Below are 24,672 nucleotides of genomic sequence, written 5' to 3'. Positions count from 1 at the left end.
TTCTGCATTCAAATCCTCATTTGGATGCTTATTACCTGTGTGACCTTGGACTTGAATCTTAATCTTTCTCAGTCTCAGTTTCCCCATATGTAAAGTGAGAGGGTTGGACTAGATGACCTCACAGGTCTCTTCCAGGTCTATGATCCTATGATGAATTCTGGCTTTTTATGACAGAGCTAACTTCTTTGGTAGAATGGTAGTTAGTGAATAGATTTTAAAAATATTAATAAATTAGAAATTAAATTTTAATTATAAATAATTAGTAAATTGATTACATTAATAATTGCAAGGACTGATGTTGACCAATACTTTTTTTACTGGTATGTGCATTTCAGTGCTGGTTCAAGGCCAGTAGTTTAAACATTCTAAATATCACCCTAGACCCTAGATTCATAATTATTTGGGTCAGGGTAGGGCAAGTGGATCAATATACAACTGGCAATGAAAGACAGTCGATAGGGTCACCACCCCAAGGGCAGAGTGGTTCCAGGTTTCACCTCAAGAGAAAAATGTTCATACTCTAAGTTCAGTTGGGGAAAAAAATGGCAGAGCTGTGTTAAGGAAGGATGTCAAAAATATAGACAAACTTTCTGATTGGCTAAGGGGGCTTCATCATCATTTCATGAAATGCTCTCCTGGTTTGACTTTGTATGGTACACACTGAAGGAGGAGGTGGGAGCATAGATCTAAAAAGGAATCTTGAGATCTGGACAAGTACCAAGAACTTCATCATAGGAAAACAGTAGTTGGAAAGGAGCTCCAAAGGTCATGTAGACCCACCCATAGCTCCTCTATAGTAGCCCACAAAAATGGACATCCAGCTTACACAGGGAGACCTCTAGTAACAGGAAGCCATGGCATCCCCCCAAGGAGTCATTGTATTTTGTATAGTTGGAATGTTTCCCCTATCCCTGACCTTCCCACCTGATGTAAACTGGACTTCAGGAAGTTTGATCAAGTGACTGATTTTCCTCTTCTGAGGTCATATGGATATTGATGTTGCTCAAAAAATATTTTTAGTACCTTTTAAAAGGGCTTATTTGTGGAAATTGGTACTAAACCACCTGTTCTAAAGTCATGAAAGGTTAATTACAACTCAATTATATTTAATGTAAATATCAAAGCAGTTAACTCTATCTGATTGCAATAATGGGAAGTTGAACTGGATGGCCCCTTTCGATTCTGCCATTCTGGGATTCTCTGACTCCATGAAGGACTATGGATGGTGCTGAGTAATCAGTATAGATTTTAATAAATAAAGTAGGAGTGCAGAGCTTGGTGTAACAAAAATAAAGACAAAGACAAAAGCTTATAATCATTTATAATCATGGGAATGGTCCAAAAGAAAATACAATGAGGTCAGAGGATCTTGGATTTTAGAGACTTTAGTGTGACCTTAGATGTCATGGGATCATGGCACTAGATCAAGATGGAAGGGACCTCAGATATCATCTAGTTCATGTCCCCCTTTTTACAGGGGAGAAAAGTGACTCCCTAGTGGCTTCCTTAGCATCAAATATAAAATCCTGTTTGGCATTAAAATCCTTCACAACTTGTCCTCTGCCTATTATTTCAATCTTTCTTATATTTTATTCCTGTCATTGGTGTTCAACTTTTTGTGACCTCATTTGGGGTCTTCTTGGCAAAGATACTGGAATGGTTTGCCACTTCTTTCTCCAGATTAGCACATATTCATTGCTGAATACATGCTTCTTGGTTGACTAAATAAAAATGACTTACCCCAAAATCATGTTGTAGTGAGCAACTGAGGCGGGATTTGAACCTGGTCAATAATTTTTCTTTTGTTTCATCTCACTAGAGGTCTCAAAGTCAAGGCTGACTGACCATTTTGGGAAGACATTGTAAAGAGGATCCATATTCACCCCTGAGTTGGATTTGTTAGCTTCTGAGGCCCCTTCCAAGCCTGGAAATTCTGACATTATATGAAGTTACATGGATGTAGGAAGTATAGACAGATTTGCAAGCTTATAGGAACCCAAATAAAGCAGAAGATAGGACCTTGAAGACAGACTAGGTCCTAGCCAGGCAAAGGTTGACATTACACAGAATGGAGGTCAAGGTAGGTGAATGGGATTACATATACTATATTTGAGAAACTCCATTTTATTTGGAATCCCCTTGATGTACTGGAATAATGAGAGGAAATCAGTTTACCCAGAGAGAGCAACTATAGAATGATGAAGACCTTGCATCTAAGGCAAACTTCAACCTATGATTGGTTGTCAGTGATTAAATACATTAAAGGGATTGGAGTTGGTTTTAGAGGTGTTACTAATATATCCAGAATGATGCCTTTAGAATGAAAAGTCAAACCATGAGTCTTTTAAGGTCCTTTATTCTAAATCCATATTCTAAGTACTGATAGTAAATTTAAATCTAATATCCCTCTTATCCTCCAGCAAAATTATGACTCTGATGCCTCATAAACGCCATACATTTAGGGCAAAAAGTCCTTAAAGAGTTCTTAACCTGGGTTTTGTGAACATGCTTTATTGTTGTTTGTTAATATTTTGATAATTGTATTTCAATATACTTGATTTCTTTTGTGAATGTACATATTTTATTTTGTGCACTTAAATATTATTCTGAAAAGAGGTCTATAGGCTTTGCTTTAGTGACAACTGAAGAGGTACGTGGCACATAAAAGATTTAAGAATTCCATCATTTTGTAGAGAAAGAAGCTGAGGTTAGGAGAGGAGAGCATTTGTGAATAAGAGACCCTGAAGTAAGCTTATGTTCTTGAAGACCCTAACCAATGGAGTAGAACTTCTGGGAGGACCTACCAAATGAAAGACAACTTAACACGCATTTACTATGTACCTTCCATAATGTGCTAGGCTCTGATGATAGGCTAGGGATAGCTACTGGACTGTGTTATTTTACTGGTATAAAACCTTCTCAGCTGAAGTAATTCTTTCACTGTAGTTCAATCTTATCTCCATGATTTAGTTTTAAAGAGTTGTCTATGGCATTGAAAGGTTAAGGATTATGTGCCCAGGGCCATATAATCAATGAACATCAGAGGATTTACATAGATATAAGCCAGGGAAATTCCAATTTGTTGCCAGAAAATCACATACTTGCATTTTTGCCCAACATTGCTGGAAGGTGCTTTGCTGATATGGAAGGGAATCATAAAGCCAAGGACTTCCACAGTATCCACAGTATTCAGACAGCACCAGAAATTTTGTTTCTTATCAAATCAGATCAAGGGATGAGATGATTCTAGAAAGGCAATGAGAAGGATGTCTTTGCACAACGTTTTCCACGCTATGATAAATATAATGTGCTAACCATGTCATCATATAGACAATGACATGGTCTTCTTCAATTATGAAGGACAACTACTCTACCTAGGGAAATACTTAAACTCAGGTAGCTTCTATTTTATTGACATTCTCTATCACCTGAGTAGGAAAGGAAAGGAAGGTGAGGTCAGGACTGGAGTTATAGCCCCAAGAACGGAAGATAAAATTGTTCCCTTACAATCAGCCAGACTGAGTCCTGAGGAGATAGGTGATGAGTTTTTATTTTTTATCTTGACTAAACAAACTCCTGAAATGATCTATTAAAGTTTGATGGGGCTGGGTTTTGTGTTGATAAAGGGAGCCCACACCCTGCTGGAATGAATTATAGATCTTAAAGTTTCCCAGATAAACAGGGAGTTTAGAGAGCCAGACTCTGGGGCTAATGAGAAGTTGTTTTCAGGTCGCCCTTGGGACCCTTAACTAGACAGACTGTTGGGTTCTTAAGGGCTTTTGGCCTATGGAATCAAGGTGAAGAGCTTTGGGGCTGTTTCCTGCTCTCTCTCTCTCTCTTGGGCTGGGGCCCGGGTATTCTTAGCAATAAGGAAAATCTTCCTAAAGCTTTTCTGCCATTGCCTACAGCAAATCTTGAACTTTTACTGTTCATCAGATTTCTCTTTTCTGCTCAGGTGGAGCTCTGACTCCAACTCTACCTGTCTTACAGGTCACTTAGAAAAGCCCAGGGCCAGGTTTTACCCTTGATCTTGGCTTTTGCTCACCAAGTAAAGGTCTTAGATTACTGAGCGTGTCAGACATTAAACAAATACTGGTATGGCATAGAGCCCGACCAGCAGCTGCCTTCTGGTTTACTTTGTGTAAAGGGCAGTCAGAATGACCCTGTAACATTTAGAAAATCTCACAGGAAAGTCTTAAGATATTTAGTGGAAACCTGGTGTAGAGGCGAGCCCTGACGAGAGGATTATGTGGTTGGGGATTATGGAGGCTAGGTTTAGTTTTGTTCCAAAGCCTTGGTCTCTTACTTCAGTGTTTTCCTTGGAATGCCTACTCTCTTTGTACAGATTGCCACTCCTCTGCAACTTGGTAATACTAAAACAAAACAAACAAAAATCCAAAACAAAACCCTTACTTTTACATGCAGGGGGATCTGTAATTATATATTACATCTATGTCCTATCTATATGTATAAATGAAGAGAGGGGAGGGAGAGACAGAAACAAAGAGGGAGACATAAACAGAGAGACAAAGAGAGACAGATATAGAGACAAAGTGAAAGTGAGAGAGAGAGAGAGAGAGAGAGACAGAGAGAGAGACAGAGAGAGAGAGAGACAGAGAGACAGAGAGAGAGAAGGAGAAGGGAGAGGGAGAGAGAGAGAAAAGGAAAAGAGAGGGAGAGGGGAAAGGCGGTAGAAATACAGATAAATAGAGACAGACAGACAGAGACACAGAGACACGCAAAGAGAGAAAATGCCAGAGGAAAGCAGACAGATAGATGATAGATAGATAGATAGATAGATAGACAGATAGATAGATAGATAGATAGATAGATAGATAGATAGATAGATGAGAGAGCACTCTGGAAGTGGAGTCAGAGGATTTGAACTTAGAGAAGCAATTTGAAACATTAGAAAGAACACTAATGTTGTAATGCATTTCTGACTCTGTTTTTGGAAACTTTCCAGACTGAAAAGACTTTTGAAAACTTGCCGACCCTGGCATTGGAAGCCCCAGTGTCATTTTCGCACCATGATCATGTATGAGAATAGGATTTTTAATAGAGGTTTCATAGACTCAGAGAATTTTAGAGCTTAGGGATCATTTCAATTCCAAAATCCCTCAGATGCAACAAATCACAAACATTTTATGAAATGTCTACTGTGTGTTGCTGGCAAAATATGAAGTTTAGACAAGACATGATCCCTCCCTTCTGGTGCTATGCCAGGATATGCTGGATACACAATAAATATATTAGAAAATAGTACATGATTAAGCCCACAAGAGAGAGGCAAAGAATGTGCTTTAAGAGGTAATCAGAGGGGGAAGAAAAGAGGATTAAGGAAGTCATCTTGGAAGGAAGAGGTGTTTGAACTGGGTATAGGTCCAGGTATTCTAAGGCAGTGACTAAAGAACTGATCCCAGAGCCAGGAAGACATGACTTCCCGTCCCTGATCCTTCATAGATCAGTGTGACCTAGGGCAAACCATTTTACATTTTTGTGAGCAAAATGGGTGATGACATTGAGAACTGAGGAGTGAGAGATGAATGCAGGGATCTCCTTAAATTCAATCTTTTTTCTCCAATCTTCTAGGCATAATAGGAGGATAGTTTATTTATTGCTTTTGTTCCTGGTTTGGTGCAAATGCTCGTGCCAAGATAGGAAGTTAATAGAGTATAGCATTATTTAATACTACTGGTATATATCCAGATGAGTTTATAGTGGGTGAAATCACCTTGATTTCAAGAATTTCTCTTGTGATGTTTAGTAGACTTCGAATAGATAAAGAAGAATCACATTCCAGGGGATACTCAAAGATGAGCAGATTGACAATAATGGAAGGACCAGGGCTTCTAAAGTGGAAATCTCATGTTCATACAAGGGCTAAATCATAGTGTTGGTGTTAGCCATGAAGCCAACTGAAGCTCAGATGGGAAGAGAATATGCTTTTCTTAAATGTCTACTACATAATTTGATCCCTCTGAGGTAGGTGCTATTATGATTCTCATTTTACAGGTGAGGCAGATAGAGATTTACTTGCCCATGGTTACACAGCTAGTAACTGTTTGAGACTGGATTTAACTCAGATCCTCCTGATTCCAGGACAAAGGAATGAATTTACAATAAAGACCAAAAAAACCCTCCACTAAAGCAAGAAGTTGAAAGTAAGGGAGGGAGCAAGAAAGGTAAAAAGGTAACAGATTATACTCTGAGATAGTATGTGAAAGAATTAACAAGATATTTAAGGCAGAGAGATTGAATTTGTTTTTATTTGGCTTTGGAAAGCAAAACTAGGATCAATGAATAAAATGGAAAAGATTTAATTTCAGACTGAATTTCGGGGGGGGGGAAGAAAACAAACTAATTTCCTAAAAAAATTTGGGGCAGATACAGAGGCCCAGAGGGGAGGAAGTACCATGTCACAGACTTCAAATCTCCTAACTCCAAGGTCAACATTCTTTCTATTGTAGGAGGAAGAGGAGGAGGAAGAAAAAGAAGAGTAGTAATAACTTACACTTATGTATCCTTGAAAAATACTTTACATAATTAACTGATCTTAACATCATACTTTCACTAATATCTCCTTTGGTTAAGACTTCAGTTTCCATAGAATCTTATGGAAAAATATAGAGACATTCTTTCTCAGAAGAATAAGCAGAGAGAGCAAAGTTTAAGGGATTGGGCTTTAAATTGGCATATTATTTTTATTTATTTTTTGATTTTTTCATTTCACGAGGCAATGTGGTTAAGTAACTTGCCTAAGATCACACAGCTAGGTAATCAGTAAGTGTTTGGCATCAGATTTGAACTCCGGTCCTCTTGACTCCAGGGCCAGTGCTCCATCCATTGTACCACCTAACCACTCCTATTATTTTTATTTTTAACATTTCTGAATAACATTCCCCTCTTTCCTCCCCCGCCACTCACTTTTATAACAAAGAAAAACATGTAAGCATGTGTGAAACCTTAAATAGCCTTCTGTACCTGTGGTCTTCCAAACATTATATGGTAGAAAGAGCACTGTTTCTGGAGGCAGAGGACCTGAATTCATATCCCTGCTATGATGTTTACATCTAGTGTGACTTTGGGTAAGAACTGTAATCTCTCCAGGCCTCAATTTCCTTATCTGTAAAAGGAAGGGTTTGAACTAGCTATCCTTTGATTCCCTTTCATGTCTAGAGCAAATCAGTGATCCTATGATCTCTGTGAATGAAGGACAGAGATGGTTCTCCTCATCTCTATTTCCTATTCGTGACAGTCTTTCTTTTACACAGGTTGTCTCCTCTGTCTAGAATGTTCTCCCTCCTTTCTTCCTCCTCTTGGAAACAGAGTGAAGGAAAAAAATCTCTGAAGACAAGCTCTCCATCTTTACCATTCTGCCACAGGCTGCCTAGCTAGGTTTCTATGGATTCCTGAGATAGGTCTGTTGTAATGTATCATTTCAGCTGTTCTTTCTATTAATGAATGAACTTGATTAATGTGCCCAAGATTCCTAAAGGCATTCAGTGATACACTGTGAAGTGGGGGATGACAAAGGTTTTAAAAATATTCCTCCTCATTTGTGATATTGGTGGTACAGAAGACTCGGGGGTCAGTCTCAAGCTTCCTGTTAATTATTTTTCCCTTTGTCTTTTCTCCCTTCCACTGGTGAACTGCTGATATGAAAGTTGATGAGGGGGTGATATCATTTTTTCCTCTTGGAAATCATAGTTAATTTCCACTGACTGATCATGATCTGGGAGGTCAGCTCCTGCTTAGAATTTGGAAGGTCACGGAGTCATACATTCTACTGGGTTGCCTTGGTCAGTTCTAATTTGGATAACTTCCATTGTTAGATTTTGCCGTCCCTCAATTCGCCTCTTTTCAATTTTCACTCTTTGTAAAAATATCTGGCTAATCCTCTCCGATGCCTGGCATTCGGATACCTGAAGACAATTCTCATTAAATCCTCATCTTTCAAATCTTCTCTTCCCCAGGCTGAACATCCCCATTTCACAGAATCACAGAATCTTAGTGTTAAAAGGCACATTGAAGACCATCTAGTTTGACCCTTCTCTAAATGAATTGCTGCTTTGTGACACACCAAAGTGATCATCCAGACTGGATCAACACCCTTAGAGAGGGGGGAAATCATTACCACCTTGCTCCCACAGGCAATGTATTCTAATTCTGGCTAGTTGAAATTATTAGAAAAATTTCCACCACATCTAAATCTGTCCCTTTTTACCTTCAGCCCATTGTTCCTACTTCTATTCTGATCCTTTTTAGGGACGGACATCTTGGTGACACTGTGATTGGAATTTGATCCAGGAGTCAGGAAGAACCGAGTTAAAATTCAGTCCCTTACTAATTCTGTGACCTTGGGAAAGTCATTTGATCTGTATTTGCTTCAGTCTCCCCAACTGCAAAATAGACATAATAGTAATGTCTACCTCCGGGTTTTTGTGAGATACAAATGAAATCATATTTGTTAAGTACTTGCACAGTTCCTGGAATATAGTAAGTATTATTTAGAAAAAAGGCCAAGGTCTCCCACTGCATCCAGAGGCATCGCCAGCATTCCTGATTCATATCTGGCCTCTGGATCCTGATGGCTCCAGAAAAGAAAGGGAGGTTGATGCCTTAGCACAGTCCCCTCCCTTCCTCACTCAAATCAAACTCACTTGCATGATTCTTTAAAAATGATTTTTTTAAAAATGAAAGGCAAACATCAGACGTAATTTTTGTTATTGTTGTTATATAAGCTATCCCTTCATATACTTGAAGGTGGATTACTTGGATCCCTTAAATTAATTGTGACTAACCCATGCCCCATGGGCTGCATGCAGCTCAAAACCATACTTTATTACATTTTATGATTATACTCAATAATACAATGGATTACATTATAATCACAAATACATATTAAATTCTGTATGTGAACTTTGACAAGTTTTTTGTTGGGTAATGCAGCCCAGTCCATGCCTTAAATATTCTCTTTTCCAGAACAAATATATCCATTTCACAGACTGATAGGATAGCATGCTTAGAAGGGAGCTCAGAGGCCATTTAACTCAAAAGATGAAAGAGTTTGGTTTTGCTTTCATATTTTTTGACACCTAAAGTTAGATTAACATGGTTCTTCTTAATTCCAGTGCCTTCTTTCTATTGATTATTTCCAATTTATCTCTTGTTTGTGTGAGCAAACTGCATACTGTCTTCCCCCATTAGACTGTAAGCTCCTCAAGAGCAGGACCTGTCATTTGTCTCTTTTTTTTTGGTAACTGAGTTTAGCACAGTAACCTATGCTAAGTAAACAATAAATGCTCATTTGACTGACATCCAGAGTCCTCTCTACTTTGGGGTGAGTAGCCTAAGATGACTTCAGGGTTTTGAAAATAATTGTTTTGTTGCTATTTTTAGAGATGCCCTCTGTCCCCTTGATATGCATATGACAATATGTCTTTATTTCTTTATACAGAGTGCTCAAATGTTCATCCTTGGGTTATTTGTTTTGTATGTTATCTTTGTCAATGTTTAATTCCATTTCTAATTTTTTCTGCTTTACCAGAATATTTCCAGGTCTTCTCCCATACTCAGTGAGTATAGCTAACTCATTTAAATGTTCTTCTGGGAAAAGGAAAATTGATTGATCCGTTAAAGAGGAAATTCCATAATTCATCCCCAAATTAAAAAGGACCCCAAATTAATTTTAATGCATTTTCACTTAGTCTTGACTTCAGACTCCAAGGGACATAAGAAAATAAATGTATTCCCTGCCCTCAGAGTTCTTAGAGTCTAATTGGGGAGCTGAGGTGTGTATAGAAATAGAATGTGTATATGGGTTTTTCTTAGTTATAAGGAAAATTTTTCTAGCCATGGGAGTGGTCTCAAAATGGAATGTGGTGGTTACCCTATCACTATTGCTCAGTCATTTCAGTCATATCTGACTTGCTATAATCCCATTTGAGGTTGGCAAAAAATAATAGAGTGGTTTGCAATTTCCTTCTCCAAGGGACACACAGCTAATAAATATCTGGGATTGTATTTGAATTTAGCAAGTTTAGTCTTCTTGACTCCAGGTCTGATACTTTATCCACTGTGCCACCTTGCTGCCCAAATCTAACAATGGGGAATTTGAAAAACTATCTATCCGTAAGTAAACACCATCTATGTGCTTATATATTATGCTAGGAATGCTTGTTAGTAGTGCTAAGTGTTAAAATTCTTTTAGCTTTGGACTTAGAAACCTGAAAGTCTGATTTCAAATTCAGCTTCAGACACTCACTTAGGTGGGTAACCCAGGGGAAAGTCAATTAACTTTCCTCAGTCTCAATTTCCTCAGCTATAAAAGGAGAATAATAAGAATATCACCTAGGATTGGCATGAGGATCCAATGAAATAAAGATATGAAAAATCCTTTGTAAACCTTAAAGCACTCTATAAATGCTAGCTATAAAAATAATGATAATGTTTAGTAGCAGTAACAGCAGCAGCGGCAGTAGTATGGTGACGGCGGCAATGGTGGTGGAGGTACGTCACATAATTGCTCATAGTCTCGGTTTCTTCAACTGAAAAGAGGGATTGATAATAACTATCGCAGTATTATGGTGAGGTTCAAATAAGATAATGTCTATAAAGTGCTGAGAAAACCTTTAATTGCTTTGTATAGTCTAGTGATGATGATGATGGTGATGATGATGTCATGTAATCACTTATCCTCTGTCTTTTCATTTGCCAAATGGAGATAATTTTAGCACCTATCTCCTAGGATGGCTGTGTGAGGCCCAAATGAGAATATTGTATGTAAATTGCTTGGCAAATCTTAAAAATGTTCTTCTCAATGTGGACTATCATTTTAAGTGAAATTCTTTAATTCTAAAAAAAATAAAATAATATAGAAGTCTGGGAGGGGGCAATAATAAATTACTAGAATTCAAATGAGGGCAGTGAAGCTTCTGGCTTGAGAAGTTATTAAGGATGCACAGAGGGACACCTGGGAGACTCAATGAGAACTGACATGGTGGCTTCATCTAGAATGCATTGTGCTGACCTTTTGTGATAGGAATTACTGATAAATTAAGATGACATTGTATATATATATATATATATATATATATATATATATATATATATACATAAATAGTTTACTTAAATTTTTTTAGTAAAACATTTAACGAAATCTTCCATTCTTTTAATGGAGTGCTGTGGGTTGGACTATGGTACCATCCCATTGACTTGTCTCCTGGTCTTCCATTAGCAAACATCATAGGGTCATAGACTCAGAGCTAAAGGAACACACTGTCTCATTTTACCTGCAGAAACAAGTTCAAAGAAATGATTTGTCCAAGGGCATCCAGGTAGGAATTGGCAGAGTCAGATTTTTGAATCCAAATCCTTTTGCTTCAAATTTCCCCATTCTTTCCATACTGCCACTGGGAGCTAAAGTTAGTGGCCCTAACAGAAAAGTTACTTCCTTATTTGTGTGCTTTCAGATTGCAGTTTAAGTGTCTGAAAATAATTATGCCCAAGCTTGCTATTTATCTCCTAAGTACTTTACTTTCAGATTCTAATTTATCACAAACCTCCACAGTCCCTGGATCTGTCCCCCTATTTCCACTCCCTCCATCCTGTTTATGGCTGAGAACAAAGTAATTTGGTTGTAACATATGGGCATCTTTTATGCATTTTAAAAAAAATTGTTGCAGGCATAGAAATTGATGTACCTGAAAACTGATTCGTGTGAGTTTGAATAAATCTGACATTTGGGTGGTAGAGGAGAGGTGGGGAGGGATGAAGGAAGAGATGGTGGAAACCCAGAAGTAGCTATAGAACTATAATTTTGGGGGTAGTTTTCCTCATCTGGATTGAGCAAAGCAGAATGGTTTCCCTTGGGTCCATTTATCACTGTTTGCTACTAATTAGAACACACAAATTACTGTGTACAGTTCATATTATTAGTGTTGTCTTGGAAGCTAATAAATGAGGGTTAGCTTTCTGGCATGAACTTGAGCATCTAGCCACCTCCCTCATCCCTGTCCTGCTCTGCCCTGGAACCCATAATACATCTTGAGATTTCTCTCACCTCCACAGGTCTCAGATAACTGTGACTCCATCTTTGTGAATGGGAAGGAGATGAAGAGTAAAGTGGACACCATTGTGAACTTCACATACCAGCATTTCACTACTCAGCTTGAAATAACTGTCTGGGTCCCAAGACTGCCTTTGCAGATTGAGATCTCAGACACAGAGCTGAGTCAGATCAAGGGATGGAGAATCCCAGTTGCTCCCAACAAAAGGTAAGAGAGGAAGAATTGGGTGACCAAAAAGAGCTGTTGGAGGGAGGGTTACCATGAAATTTTAGGTGGTACCATGGAAAGAACATTGGTCCTGGAAGGAGGAAGTCCAAAGTCCAAAGTCTCAGTAGCTGTGTTCTTTTAGGCAAGTCACTTCAGCTCTATCTAGCTCACTTTTCTCAGATGTAAATTAGCGTTTACCTTCATAGATTGTTGTGAGAATAGTGTTTCACAAATCTTAGAAGTACTATATACATTCTAGAGTTTATTGTTGGTGTTACTTTGCTCTGAATACGAAGGCTTTTGGATCCAGGTTCATATGAAAAGAACTTTGAGCCTGGGAGAGAAGAAACCTAACCTCATTTACCCTATACTTTAGTGACTTTGAGCGACCCTGCCTCAATCTCTTATATTTGCGTAAAGTGAATTTATTATTTCTGCCCTCTATCCCACATGTGAGAAAAGATTATATGATCATAGATTTAGCATCAAAGGTACTGAGAGGTCCATTTATTTCAATTTCTTCACTTTACAGAGGAAAAAATTGAGGGACAGATTAGATGGCTTTCCCAATCATGATAATAATCATTGGTTTGTACTTTGAATAGAACAGTACTACACAAAGCAATGGCTGCCTTGGCTTGTGCATTTAATTCGATAAATGTTTATTAAATACATACATTGAGAAAGATCTTATGCAGAAACTAAAAAACCCAGAACAAAACAGGAGGGCTTCCACCCTCAAGGTGCTTCTATTCGACTTTAAGAGAAATAACATGTGTACAGGTAAGTATAATACATCATGGGGTATGAAAGGGGCAAGGGATCAAAGGAGATATTGCTATTAAATGCTCTGGGAAAATTTGAGGAGGGGACAAACACCTTTTGTTTGGGGTCAGGGAAGAAAAAGTCCATGAAGAATTGGCACTTGAACTGCATCCTGAAGGAACAGGAGCCCCTTCCAAGCATGAGAAATGATCTTTATAAATGTTTAGAGATAGATGAGTTCAGAGAATGGTCTAGGAATATAGAGGTCATGGAAGGGCTTGGAAATGAAGTGTACTGGACCTGAAAAGACAGGTTTATATTTTATCCTATCTATAGTGGGGAGCCACTGAAATTTATTGAGTAGAGGAATAATATAAATGGACATATTGCTGAAATGAGATTAGAGAGCTTTTGCTTATTTTTTCATATATCTGAGATTTTGTTTCTATGAGTACTTTCTATAATCAGCCAAATCCCACCCCATCTATTGTTTGAATATTTTACTTAGTACTTTGTGAATTTCTCTTGTTTAGTCAAAGTATTGACCTTTATTTTTATAGCTGTAAGTAGGTTTATGCTAGCAAATGTTTAACAATCAACTCTACAGAAAAACATGCCAAAGACACACTTAACTTTATTCTTCATTATTAAATATTTTCTCTATCACTATCTTAAATCCAAGAAATGGATATAATAATAATCTGAACCCTGATTTGTAGTGTTTGCTAATTAATGAGGTGTAAATTCTCATACTGAAAATTTAACATTTGCCTTATGCAAACCATAGTTTGGGAATCAGACTGTGGACTCAAAAATGGAGCCACAGCCAAATATTTCATCTGAGTTAAGTAATGATAAATGAATTAATACATTGAATAACCAGCATTTGTTAAGTAGTTACAATGTGCCTAATACTATGCAAAATACTGCAGATATAATGGAGAAAATAATCTCTTTCAAATACTTTACATTTGAATAATTTATAGTCTTTTTACTCTGATCTCAAAAGAAAAAAAGAAAATGAGATGGCAAAAGCAGATTAATTTAGTATAAAATTGGAAGGGGTATGTAGGTGGTGCAATGAGCTAGAATCTAGAAGTCCTGTGTTCAAATTTGCCCCCTGAGTTAGTCACTTAAACTTGTTAGTCTCAGTTTCCTTATCTGTAAAATGAGCTGGAGAAGAAAATGGCAAACCACTCCAGTGTCACTGTCAAGAACCCCCCCCCCAAAAGAAAACCCCAAAACAGTTTCATAAAGAGTCAGACACAGCTGAAAAATGGCTGAACAATAGCAGCATCCACAACAACAGAGCTGGAAGATGAGTTAATCATTTTATCAGTCAGTAAACATTCATTAAATGACTGCTGAGAGTTCAGAATGGAACTAGCAGGTACAATGACCAAATGTGATTGGAACATTTTGGAAACATATTCATGAACAGTAAATGGGTTCAATAAACTGAACTGGAGCATAGTATGCCTCAGGAAAGGGAATTCTCATAATCCTTCAAACTGACAATATCTAATCTACCCATAGCCCTTTGAAATAATGACAAGAGTGTTTTATTATTATTATTATTGTTATTATTTTTTATAAATATTTTATTTGAGTTTCACAATTTTTCCCCAATCTTACTCCCCCCCCAGAAAACAATCTGTCAGTCTTTACTTTGTTTCCATGTTGTACATTGAACCCAATTGAGTGTGATGAGAGAGAATTCATATCCTTAAGGAAGAGACAAAAAGTATAAGAGATAACAAGGTCGGACAATAAGATAGCATTTTCCCCCCCTAAATTAAAGGGAATAGTCCTTGGTCTTTGTTCAAACAAGAGTGTTTTTGAAGGACAACAGAAACCCAGGGCGGGAGCTTCCTCTAGCTTTCTTGACCTGCAGTGGAGAACTTGGGCTGATCCTTGGGTGGTAGCTTTGCTTTTAATGCATAATTTTTTCCAAATTTTTGATCCTGTGTATTTCTGATGGCATCCTTTATTTTCCCACATTCTTTGCCAGTGATAATCTGTCCCTGCCAATCCTAGACCTGGGGAAAATCCATAGCATTATCTTTTTTGAAAGGCCCAGTAGATTAAAACCTAGATAGCTGATCAGAAATTCAATGTCTTCCCACTCCAGTATCAAAGAGAGAGACTTCTCAAGCCTGTGAGACTGGCAAGCAATTTCAGAAGTTGCAAGGGGGCTGGGAGGAATGGTGCTGAAGAACAGAGGAGGAGCAAAGATAAGATAAAACATAAATTAAGGGATGATATGCTCTCCCTACTAAATACACTTTGAATTATTTAGCATTCTGAGATCTCAGAGTGATATATTAATAACAAACCTAAGAAAACCTTATCATCTGGGGTAGAAGGAAAGGGAAAGTTTTTGAAGATTACATTATATTAACATAACCCAGGAATCTTAACATTCACACTAGAATAAAGGAAGAACCTTAATGGGGCCTGATTACAAAGAGTTGGGGCAAGTACTTCTCATTGGAACACATACTGCTTCCTGGCCCCCTATCCTAATCTTAAAAAGAAGTCATCTCTGTTCAGGCAGAGGGAATTGGCAAGCCTGGTGGTTTTTGAAATCATGGGATTTCCAAGAAAGGGTAAGGAGCTGTTGTTAAGAGCTAAGTATATATGCCCCTCAGGCCAGGGTATTTGGAGGGGAGGTGGACAATGGATCTTCTGTACAGCTGTAATGGTCACAGGGAGTCTTTCCCATTCTCCCCACTCTTTCTCTACATTTTGGGGGTTTATTTAGGAATTCTTTCACTCCTGAAATTACTTTATGGAATTCTGCACATGCTTTATTTTTAATCTATCTATGATTTCTCTCTGTTCCATGAGGACAAAGAATGTTTCATCCTTAGCTCATAAAACAGTGTCTTGTACTTGGTTGATGCTTAATAAAAAGCCTATAGGATAGAATTAGAGTTTGCAGATTGGATTATCCAAGTGATGACTATGAAGTTTGAAAATCAGTGTTCAATGATCCTCTTAAGAATGTGGAAGAATGGAACTCAAAGTTTTAAAAATGAATGTTTAAACTGTTTTACATATACCTGGGGAAAAATAAAATACTAAATTAACTAAAAAAAAAGTTAAAAAAAGAATTCAGAGGCAACATGGTGGAAGATTAAACTGGAAATCAGAAGACTTAGGTCTTAGTTTCAGCTCTCCTATTAACAGAGGGAGGTTGACCAGTCACTCCCATTTTCTGGGCCTTGGTATTTGAAGGAATGCCATATGGAGGAACCTAGAAACTCATTACTTCTGGAAGCAGCTCATGCCAATAGTTTCCCTGGATATTAAGTCAGAAGATAATTTACTACCAGGGTGACATCAGGCAAGCCACTTGTCCTTGCCAGGCTTCAGTTTGCTAATTTGTAAAGTAATGAGGCCAGACTAGGTGACTTCTAAAGTTCTCTCTGACTTTGCATGTCCTATGTGACATCTGTCTATTCTACTTTTGTAACTTCTCTTTTGGATCTCTCTCTCTCTCTCTCTCTCTCTCTCTCTCTCTCTCTCTCTCTCTCTCTCTCTCTCCTCTTATCACTACCACAACCTAGTACAGACCCTATCACCTCACACCTGAACTACTGCAATAATGGGTCTAGTTCCCTTCAATCCGTTCCCATTATGTCCACCTACCATTCAATTCTCAAATTCATTGTCTGAAAGCACAGGTCCTTCCATGTTATCATACAACTCAATAAACTCTAGTGGTTCCCTATCACCTCCAGGCTTAATAGTATCAGTTATCAATGATAGAAAGTTTTTCCTTAAAGAGAACCTCTGGGGTCACTTTCATCTGTGAAATGACATGATTTTGTCTTTTGGAGAGTCGTTTACAAAAGAAATGGTTGAACCAGTTGCTTATCAGACTTCAAACTTTACCAGGATTTATGAATCCACCAAATGAGGAAACATCTTTAGCCTTCTATTGATAGCAGGAAAAAAAATAGAACTCTGACTTTTCTTAGTAAAAGAAGAATAAGCCGTTGACAAAGACATCCTTCCATCTTCTTTCCTTGCCAATATTTCCTTCTTCTGGCAACCAGGCCATGTTGCCAAAAATCTCCATGTTGCTCACTCTTATGGGTTAAGGCATGAAAAACTCCTTAAAAATGCAAAGTTCTCTCTGTACAGGGAGTTAGGTTAGCTCTTTCCTACCAATTCCTTTGCTGAGCAGATAATGAGATTATCTTTTGGTTACATCATGGCATAGTGGATAGAGAGCTGATCGTAGGGTCAGGAAGACCAGGTTCAAGTCTCAATTCTGACTCATATTTGTTTTGACTTGTGGAAATGTGCTGAACCTCTAAGTTGCTTTTAGACTTCTTTTGAGCACTTTCAGTTGCGGATCTGCATTGGTTGAACCACTTTCCTTACTTGTGAGTTCCTTATAGAAATCATAGTTCCAATTTCAAATCTTTATAATAATGAATGACTGGACTAGGGGTGGGGAATGGCAAGAGTTACTGAAAATCAAAGACAAGACAGGAACCAGAAAAATGTTATCCTAAGTGGGTAAATACCCAAATAGCTTACCTAGACCAGGGTTCTGAAGAAACAGATGAGTAAGAAGGTGAGAAGAGTAAAGGGTTAAGGAAAGGTCTCAGTCTAGGTGGTTGTTCATCTAGGAGTACAAGGTTGGGAATAATACTAGAAAGACCAGCTGGGAATCTCATCAGCAGCCAGGTTCTTACAGAGAAGGGAGGAGTAAGATTGAAAGGGGAAGGCAAAGGGGAAGAGAAGAAGCATTTTTCAGTATTGTGCTAAGCACTTTATAAATATTATTTCATCTGATCCTCACAATAATCCTGGGAGGTCGGTGCTATTATTATCCCCAGCTGAGGCAGAGAGAGATTAAGTGACTTAGTATAATAGGATCATAGTTTTAGAACTGAAAGGGACCTTAAAGATTATTTAGGTCATTGTATTTTACAAATAGTAAAACAGAGAATAGTGAACTATACAGATCATGATTCATCCAAATCTGGTATTCTTTCTTTCTGTTTTTTAAAATTTGATATTGTATTTTTCTCAATCACTTGTAAAGATAACTTTTACATGATTTTTTCAAATTTTCTCCCCAATTACTGAGAATATTCTTTCTACTATACCATATTACCAGAAAGTGGTATCACTACAAATGCGAAAATGGAGTCTCCAAGTACTTGGAAGGACATGATCACACCATTAGAATTTCCTTACTCCTGGAAAATACAAAAAAGGTGTATTTTAGTAACCTTTAGGGGACAGTGATTTACAAGGATTTAATTTATGAGGAGATAGGATTTTGTAACTCTCTGAGCCAAAGGGCCTCTGGAGGTGAACAAAGAAAAGAAAACACTAGGCACTGTTATTTCACATTAAGGAAAACGTGTATTCCACCAAAAGCAAGCTCATTGCCTCAAGGAAGGATTTTTAGGCCCACTCCAAAGGCCTTAATAAGATGTTAAGGGTCCAAGGGGACCATGTAATTTAATGGAGTTTGAATGATTTGTGGAAGCTGGGGAAATGTGGAGCTAAACCATCGTGTCTTACTAACCGAGTAAGAGCCTCCGCTCTGAAGAGGAAATGAATGTCATTTATAACAACTTTGACTTAAAAAGGGCCACCTCAAGTTGGCCTCAATTACCACCATCAGGTGCTTTCTAAAAATGGATGTTCTCTTCCTCTCCCTCCCTGAGCACTGGGATGAGGAAATCTCGAGAGAACCTTGTTGCATTGGTTAGACATTCAATTCTTTTTGAGAAATATTTTAGTGCCTTTTGTGGACTGGGCTAACGGTGATGGATGCTAAGGATGCAAAGAAAGAAGTGAAACAGGTTTTGCCCTCAAGGGGCTTCCATTTTGCTTGGGAAAACAACATTTTTTCAGTTCAGCAAACATTTATATTTGGGTGCCAACTATGTACCAGAGATGATGAGAAGTCTTGGGGATCCAACAATAAAACCACCATCTCAGATACTTACTAATTGTGTGATCCCCTGGATAAATCACTTAAACTCCATTTGCCACATTTCTTTAACTAATATAGTATAATGGGTACCAACGTGGGATTATCTTCTTAGAAGAGCTTTTGAGACTCTTTGGGCTCTCAGTTCTACCTGGTCACACCTCCATCCATAAGGCGAACTTGTCCACCAGTACAAAGAGGAGCTTAAAGTCATGCCAAGGTGCATGTGGGTGAAGTCAATCTTTCCCAGGATAGGAACCTCCCAGGGTTGTTGGAAGGATCAAATGAGATTAGAGTTGCAAATAGTTTACCATAGTACCTTATATTGTAGGTCCTATGTAAGTGCTTATTCCCTTTCCCTGATCTTGCTGTCCTCAAGAAGCCTATGATTACTTGGGAGAATGTGCCCTTGTATGCAGGTAATTATTAAAAAGATATTTTCAAAGGCATGTACCAAATAAATAGTAAAGTAATTTTGCAAGAAAAAGAATACTACTAAGTGGAACATTAGAAAATACTAATATAAAAGGTGGTATCTGATCTAAGCAGCTAAGGGGTGCTATAGTGGATAGAGCTCTGGCCCTGGAGGCAGGAGGACCTGAGTTCAAATTTGACCTCAGACACTTGCTAGCCAGGCAAGTTATTTGACCCCTGTTCGCTTCAGATTCTTTAAGCTAGAGAAAGAAATGGCAAATGATTCCAGTGTGTCTGCTAAGAAAACATCAAATGAGATCTTGAAGAGTTGGTCATGACTGAAGTTACTTAGCAGCATCTGATCTACGCTTTAAATGGAACTAGGGATTTTAAGGGGAGAAAGAGAAGAAGGAGGATATTGAAACTTGGAAAAACATTTGTGAAAAATAAATTTTACACTCCACCTTTAGAAGGAGGTTAGACCTGGAGTTTAAGTAATTAGCTTCAATCACTTGCCCAAGGTCATCTGGCTAAGGAGTTAGCACCCCAGGCAGTATCTAAACACAGCTCTTATTGGTTCCTAATTCAATACTTTATCTATTGTGTTACACTGTGCCCAGGGAAATAGTGGGCTGGGCTGGGAGAATGACTAGCAATTCTTATTGATTGTATTATGGGGGACAACAAGGTGTAGAGGAAATAGGCATGGAATGAAAGTCAGAGGTCCTGAGGTCAGTCCTTTTTCCTAATATTACCTGGTTATCTTTAGGAAAGGTACTTCTCTTCTGTAGAATGAGATAGTTTTAATGGTCCCTTTCAGTTGTAGATGGATCATTCACCCTACATGGGAAGGGGACTAATGCAAAATAAATTCTAGAACGAGATTACAGAAGGTTTTGCTGAGCTCCTAGTTTCAGAGATTTACCTCTTCCTTCTCTCTCATCCCATTTGTCCCATTTGCTTTCAAGAGCTGTAGCTTTTGTCTTTTAATATCTCTTGTCTGTGCCTCCTTCTCTTCTCTGATATGGTGCCTGGTGCATCACACTTATTACTTCATATTTGCACTATTAAAATAGTTGCCTATCTGCTTCTAATCTTTTCTCAAACTAGTCCAGTTTCTGCCTAGGAGTCAAATTGATCTTCCTAAAAAAATTTGATTATCTCACCAACCTACTCATTAAATTTCAGTGGCTTACTCCCCATGACCTCCATGATCAAATATGGAGACTTCTGCTTGGCTATTAATGCCCTTTATAACCTATCCTATCCTATCCTACCTTTATAGTATTCTTTTTTTTAAGGTTTTTGCAAGGCAAATGGGATTAAGTGGCTTGCCCAAGGCCACAAAGCTAGGCAATTATTAAGTGTCTGAGGCCAGATTTGAACCCAGGTACTCCTGACTCCAGGGCTGGTGCTATCCACTGCACCACCTAGCTGCCCCTATAGTATTCTTTACCTTTATTTCCCACCCTATCTGATACAGGAACACTGGCCTCTTTTCTGTTCTTGCATAAGATTCACTCATCTAGATGCATTTCCTCTGATTGTTTCCCATGCCTTGAATTCTCTCCCTCATCTGCTCTACCTTCTGATTTCCCTGGATTCTGTCATGGCTGAGCTAAAAAAGTCTATCTTCTATAAGAAGCCTTTCCTGATTCCCTCTAATTCCAGTGCCATCCCTCCATGGTTTATTTCTAATTCATCCCATCAACCACTTGTTTGTATTTTGTTGTTTCATGTCTCCCCATTGGATTTGGGGCTCCATGAAGACAGGGAATGTCTTTTGCTTTGTTTTTTTCCAGTTCTTAGTATAATGCCTTGCAAAAAACCAGGTGATTAATAAATGCTTATTCATTTGACTTGGGAGTTTCCTTTAGCATTTTTATCCTTCTTTTGTTCCAGTCATACTTCTATACTTGATACATTATTACGTGAGAAGGGGAGTTGCTTGATTGTAAGGCTTTAGTTTTTGTTTCTATTTCCTAGAGAGTAGGGAGAAATATTTAGCTATATTATGGCAGGTATATATTTAGGTATTATATTAAAATATGTATAAAATATATTTATTTTCAGGTATACTGTATTATGTATATTTCTGAGATTTCACCAGTGGAGCCCTCAGGTTGGAAATCTGGGATGATGACTATGAATTTGGAAAGAAGGTTATATATGTGAGAGATGTGGGGCAGTAGACTTCTGACCATCATAGGTTAACATTGTCACAGGAGATAGGGATAACCAGATGGTGTCCAAATATGGCCCCAGTAGAAAGAAGAGATCAATAATGAAAGTCCCCAGAGTTTTCTATTGGTCTAAGCTAGAAGCCTCAAAGTGGGAAATTCTTGCCTGAAAACTGAACTTTGAAAAGATTGCTTTTTATCTAAAGCTTAATGAAAGTGAGAGGAGAGAGGAGATTTCTTTCTTATAGAAATAATGAATTCATTTTTACCATTTCCATGAGTGTTAGAATTTTTTTTTCTTTTCTCAGAAGGGATAAGAAATATATAAAACATATTTTCTGCCTCATCTCAAACTCCTGTTGAAATCCAAAAAACCCAATTTTCACTCTCTCTATGCTGTTGCCCACCCAGGAATAACAAAAATAATATAATATTAGGGTTGGAAGTGTCCTCAGAGGCTGGGTATTGCAACCCATATGTTAAAGAACACCCCAGATAATATATCTGATTAGTTGTTTTCTAGCCGTTATTAAGTCATCCAGTGCATGGGGAACCCACTTCTTTCCACTTATGGGCAGCTTGAATGTCTAGGTAGTTGTTTCTGATAGCAAGCCTAAGTCTATCACTCTGAGCCTTCCTTCTATTTTTCTCCCTGTGCTGCCTATTGTGTTTGCACAGAACAATTTTAATCCTTCTTCTTTCTGACAATTGTTCAAACAATTGGAGACTGCCATCAGTCTCCTCCCTGGAGTCTTTGCTCTGTCATGGCTGAACTCTGGTTCCTTTAAGTCATTTGAATATAGCATAGTTTCAAAGTCATCCACCATTTTGATTTCTTTTCTTTTTAAGCTCTCTACCATTTCTTTAGAAAAAGTGAACCCAGAAATAAATGAATATAATACTCTAGAATAGATGAAGTCTGACTAGGTCAAAATGAAGGGGCATTATCACTTAGTTCTGGAAGCTATAGGCTTCTTAACCAAGATATGTCCATTAGGGACTGATATGAGATTGTAGACTAGCCAAAGCTCCTGGATGTTTTTTTTTTTAAAAGATGTTGAAGTATATTTCATTAAGGCTTCTCCACTCTTTATTTATACTCCTAAAATCATTTTCTTTGTTGAAAAGTATATGTTTACAATTATCTCAATATCATCTTATTTATTTAAACCCAATTTTCTATGGTATGGAGGTATTTTCTGTATTTCTAAACATTCATATTCAGTGTATTAGCTGATGTCTGAAGGAATGAACCATTTATTAAATACTTAGGTACAAAAAAACCACTGCTGAAAACTAAGTACAAACAGAAATGTAAGACCATATCTGCTCTTAAGGGCTTATATTCTTATGGGGAGATATCACAAGAAAGATTCCATTACCTTAGGGGTGCAAGGCAAAGAAGATAATCATGTCTCTTCTTCAGCAATTTCCATTGCTTTTCTTTGTATCCCCAAAACTTAGACAGAGTCTTGTACACACATCTAGATAGTGGCAGATCTGGGATGGGGGAGAAATAGTTAAACGACATGGCCCCTGAAAAAGAGCTGGTAGTTGTTGTAGACTTCAAAGAGAAATACACAGTGGAGTAGTTAAGGAAGTTAATGCAAAAATTTGAAAGGCATGGTATCCTAAGTAGGCAAATGACTGTCGTACAGGACTCTGCTATGGTCAGACTACACGTGGAGATTTGTGTTCAGTTCTGCTTGTCCCATTGGAGGAAAGACATTAATACAGTGTCCGGGGAAGATGAATAATAAAGCTGATTTCAAGCCATATGAGGATTAGTGAAGGAAGTTGGGGATAGTTTTATATTATATACATATATATTATATATATATATTTATGTATATTTTCTTTTTTTTGCAAGGCAATGGGGTTAAGTGACTTGTCCAATGTCACACACACAAGTAGATAATTATTAAATTTGAACTCAGGTCCTCTTGACTCCAGGGCCAGTGCTCTATCCATTGTTCCAACTAGCTGCCCTAGGGACTGGTTATTTTTGAATCAACAGGAAAACCTGAAGAAAAGACTTAATGGGAGAAAATGCCTTCAGATTTTTGAGGATTCATCATGTGAAAGAGGGATTAGACTTATTCTCCTTGGCGCTAGTCAATAGAACCAGAAGCCATGGGTATTCCACATACTCTGTGATCCAATGACATTGACTTCCATGTTATTCCTCTCCTAAGACACTTCATTTCCCAACTCCATGGATTTTCATTGGTTGTCTTCCATGCCTGGATCTCTTTCCCTCCTCACTGCAGTCTTTTAGATTTTCTGTCTTCCTTTAAATCTTACCTAAGATTCTGTCTTCAACAAATCCCTTCTCCTCTTAATTCTAGAGATTTCTTTTATTATTTCCTATTTTTCCCTGTATTTAGTTATTTGCACATAGTTGTTCAGATGTCCCTCCTTGTATTTTTAGCCCTTAGCTTAAAATTACTTATGAACTTGAATGGAAAAGAGAAAAATCCAACTGATGTCAGGGCAACATTTCTTATCAGTGAAAGCTGGGCAGAAGGGGAATGGGCCACGCGGATGGGTGATAGATCCTTTCCCCTATTGCTTTCCATGAAGGTCTTCAAATAAAGACTGGAAGATTACCACTCAGTAGGTGTGCTGTGATGTGGATTCTCAATCAGGAATATGGTGATCTGGTGACTTCTGGGGGTCTCAGAGGTCATACAATTATCTGAGGTTTTCAAACTCATAAGTCTCCTAAGATGGAGAGGAGAGAAGGCAAGGAAAGCAAAATGGATTGGCATACAGGCTGTGTGGGCCCAATCTATTCACACTTTCTTTAAAATGCCTGTCAGCTGTGTGGTTCATAACAATAATTGATCGGGGGAAAAATGATCACTCTTGGATCCATGTTAAATTACATAACAGTGCATCAGCTTACATAATAGAGTTTGCTTAATGCTTTGATGGTGTATGGATCTAAAAAAATGCCTTTCTCAGCTTCTTGGTTGCTAACTTTGTCATAAAACAATTTAAAGCAATGTCATTCACTTTCATAATGATTCTCTCCTAACTAGTCTTTCAAAGAGTGTATAAAAGA

General features: G+C 37.9%; 1 protein-coding gene across 2 annotated transcripts in view; it reads left to right on the top strand.

The window, feature by feature from the left end:
* The window catches only part of TMEM132B (transmembrane protein 132B), a 676,739-nt gene that overhangs the window by 634,215 nt on the left and 17,852 nt on the right, over nucleotides 1–24,672 (top strand). For both annotated transcript variants that reach the window (XM_074205372.1, XM_074205371.1), the window contains one exon: nucleotides 12,073–12,278. In XM_074205372.1, the coding sequence (XP_074061473.1) occupies nucleotides 12,073–12,278 (206 nt within the window). The remainder of the gene's footprint in view (nucleotides 1–12,072; nucleotides 12,279–24,672) is intronic.

The sequence above is a fragment of the Macrotis lagotis genome, chromosome X (genome assembly GCF_037893015.1).
Source record: "Macrotis lagotis isolate mMagLag1 chromosome X, bilby.v1.9.chrom.fasta, whole genome shotgun sequence".
In the NCBI taxonomy this organism is placed as follows: domain Eukaryota; kingdom Metazoa; phylum Chordata; class Mammalia; order Peramelemorphia; family Peramelidae; genus Macrotis; species Macrotis lagotis.
Note: the sequence above shows the minus strand (reverse complement) of the source record. Positions and strands in the feature narration are given on the sequence as shown.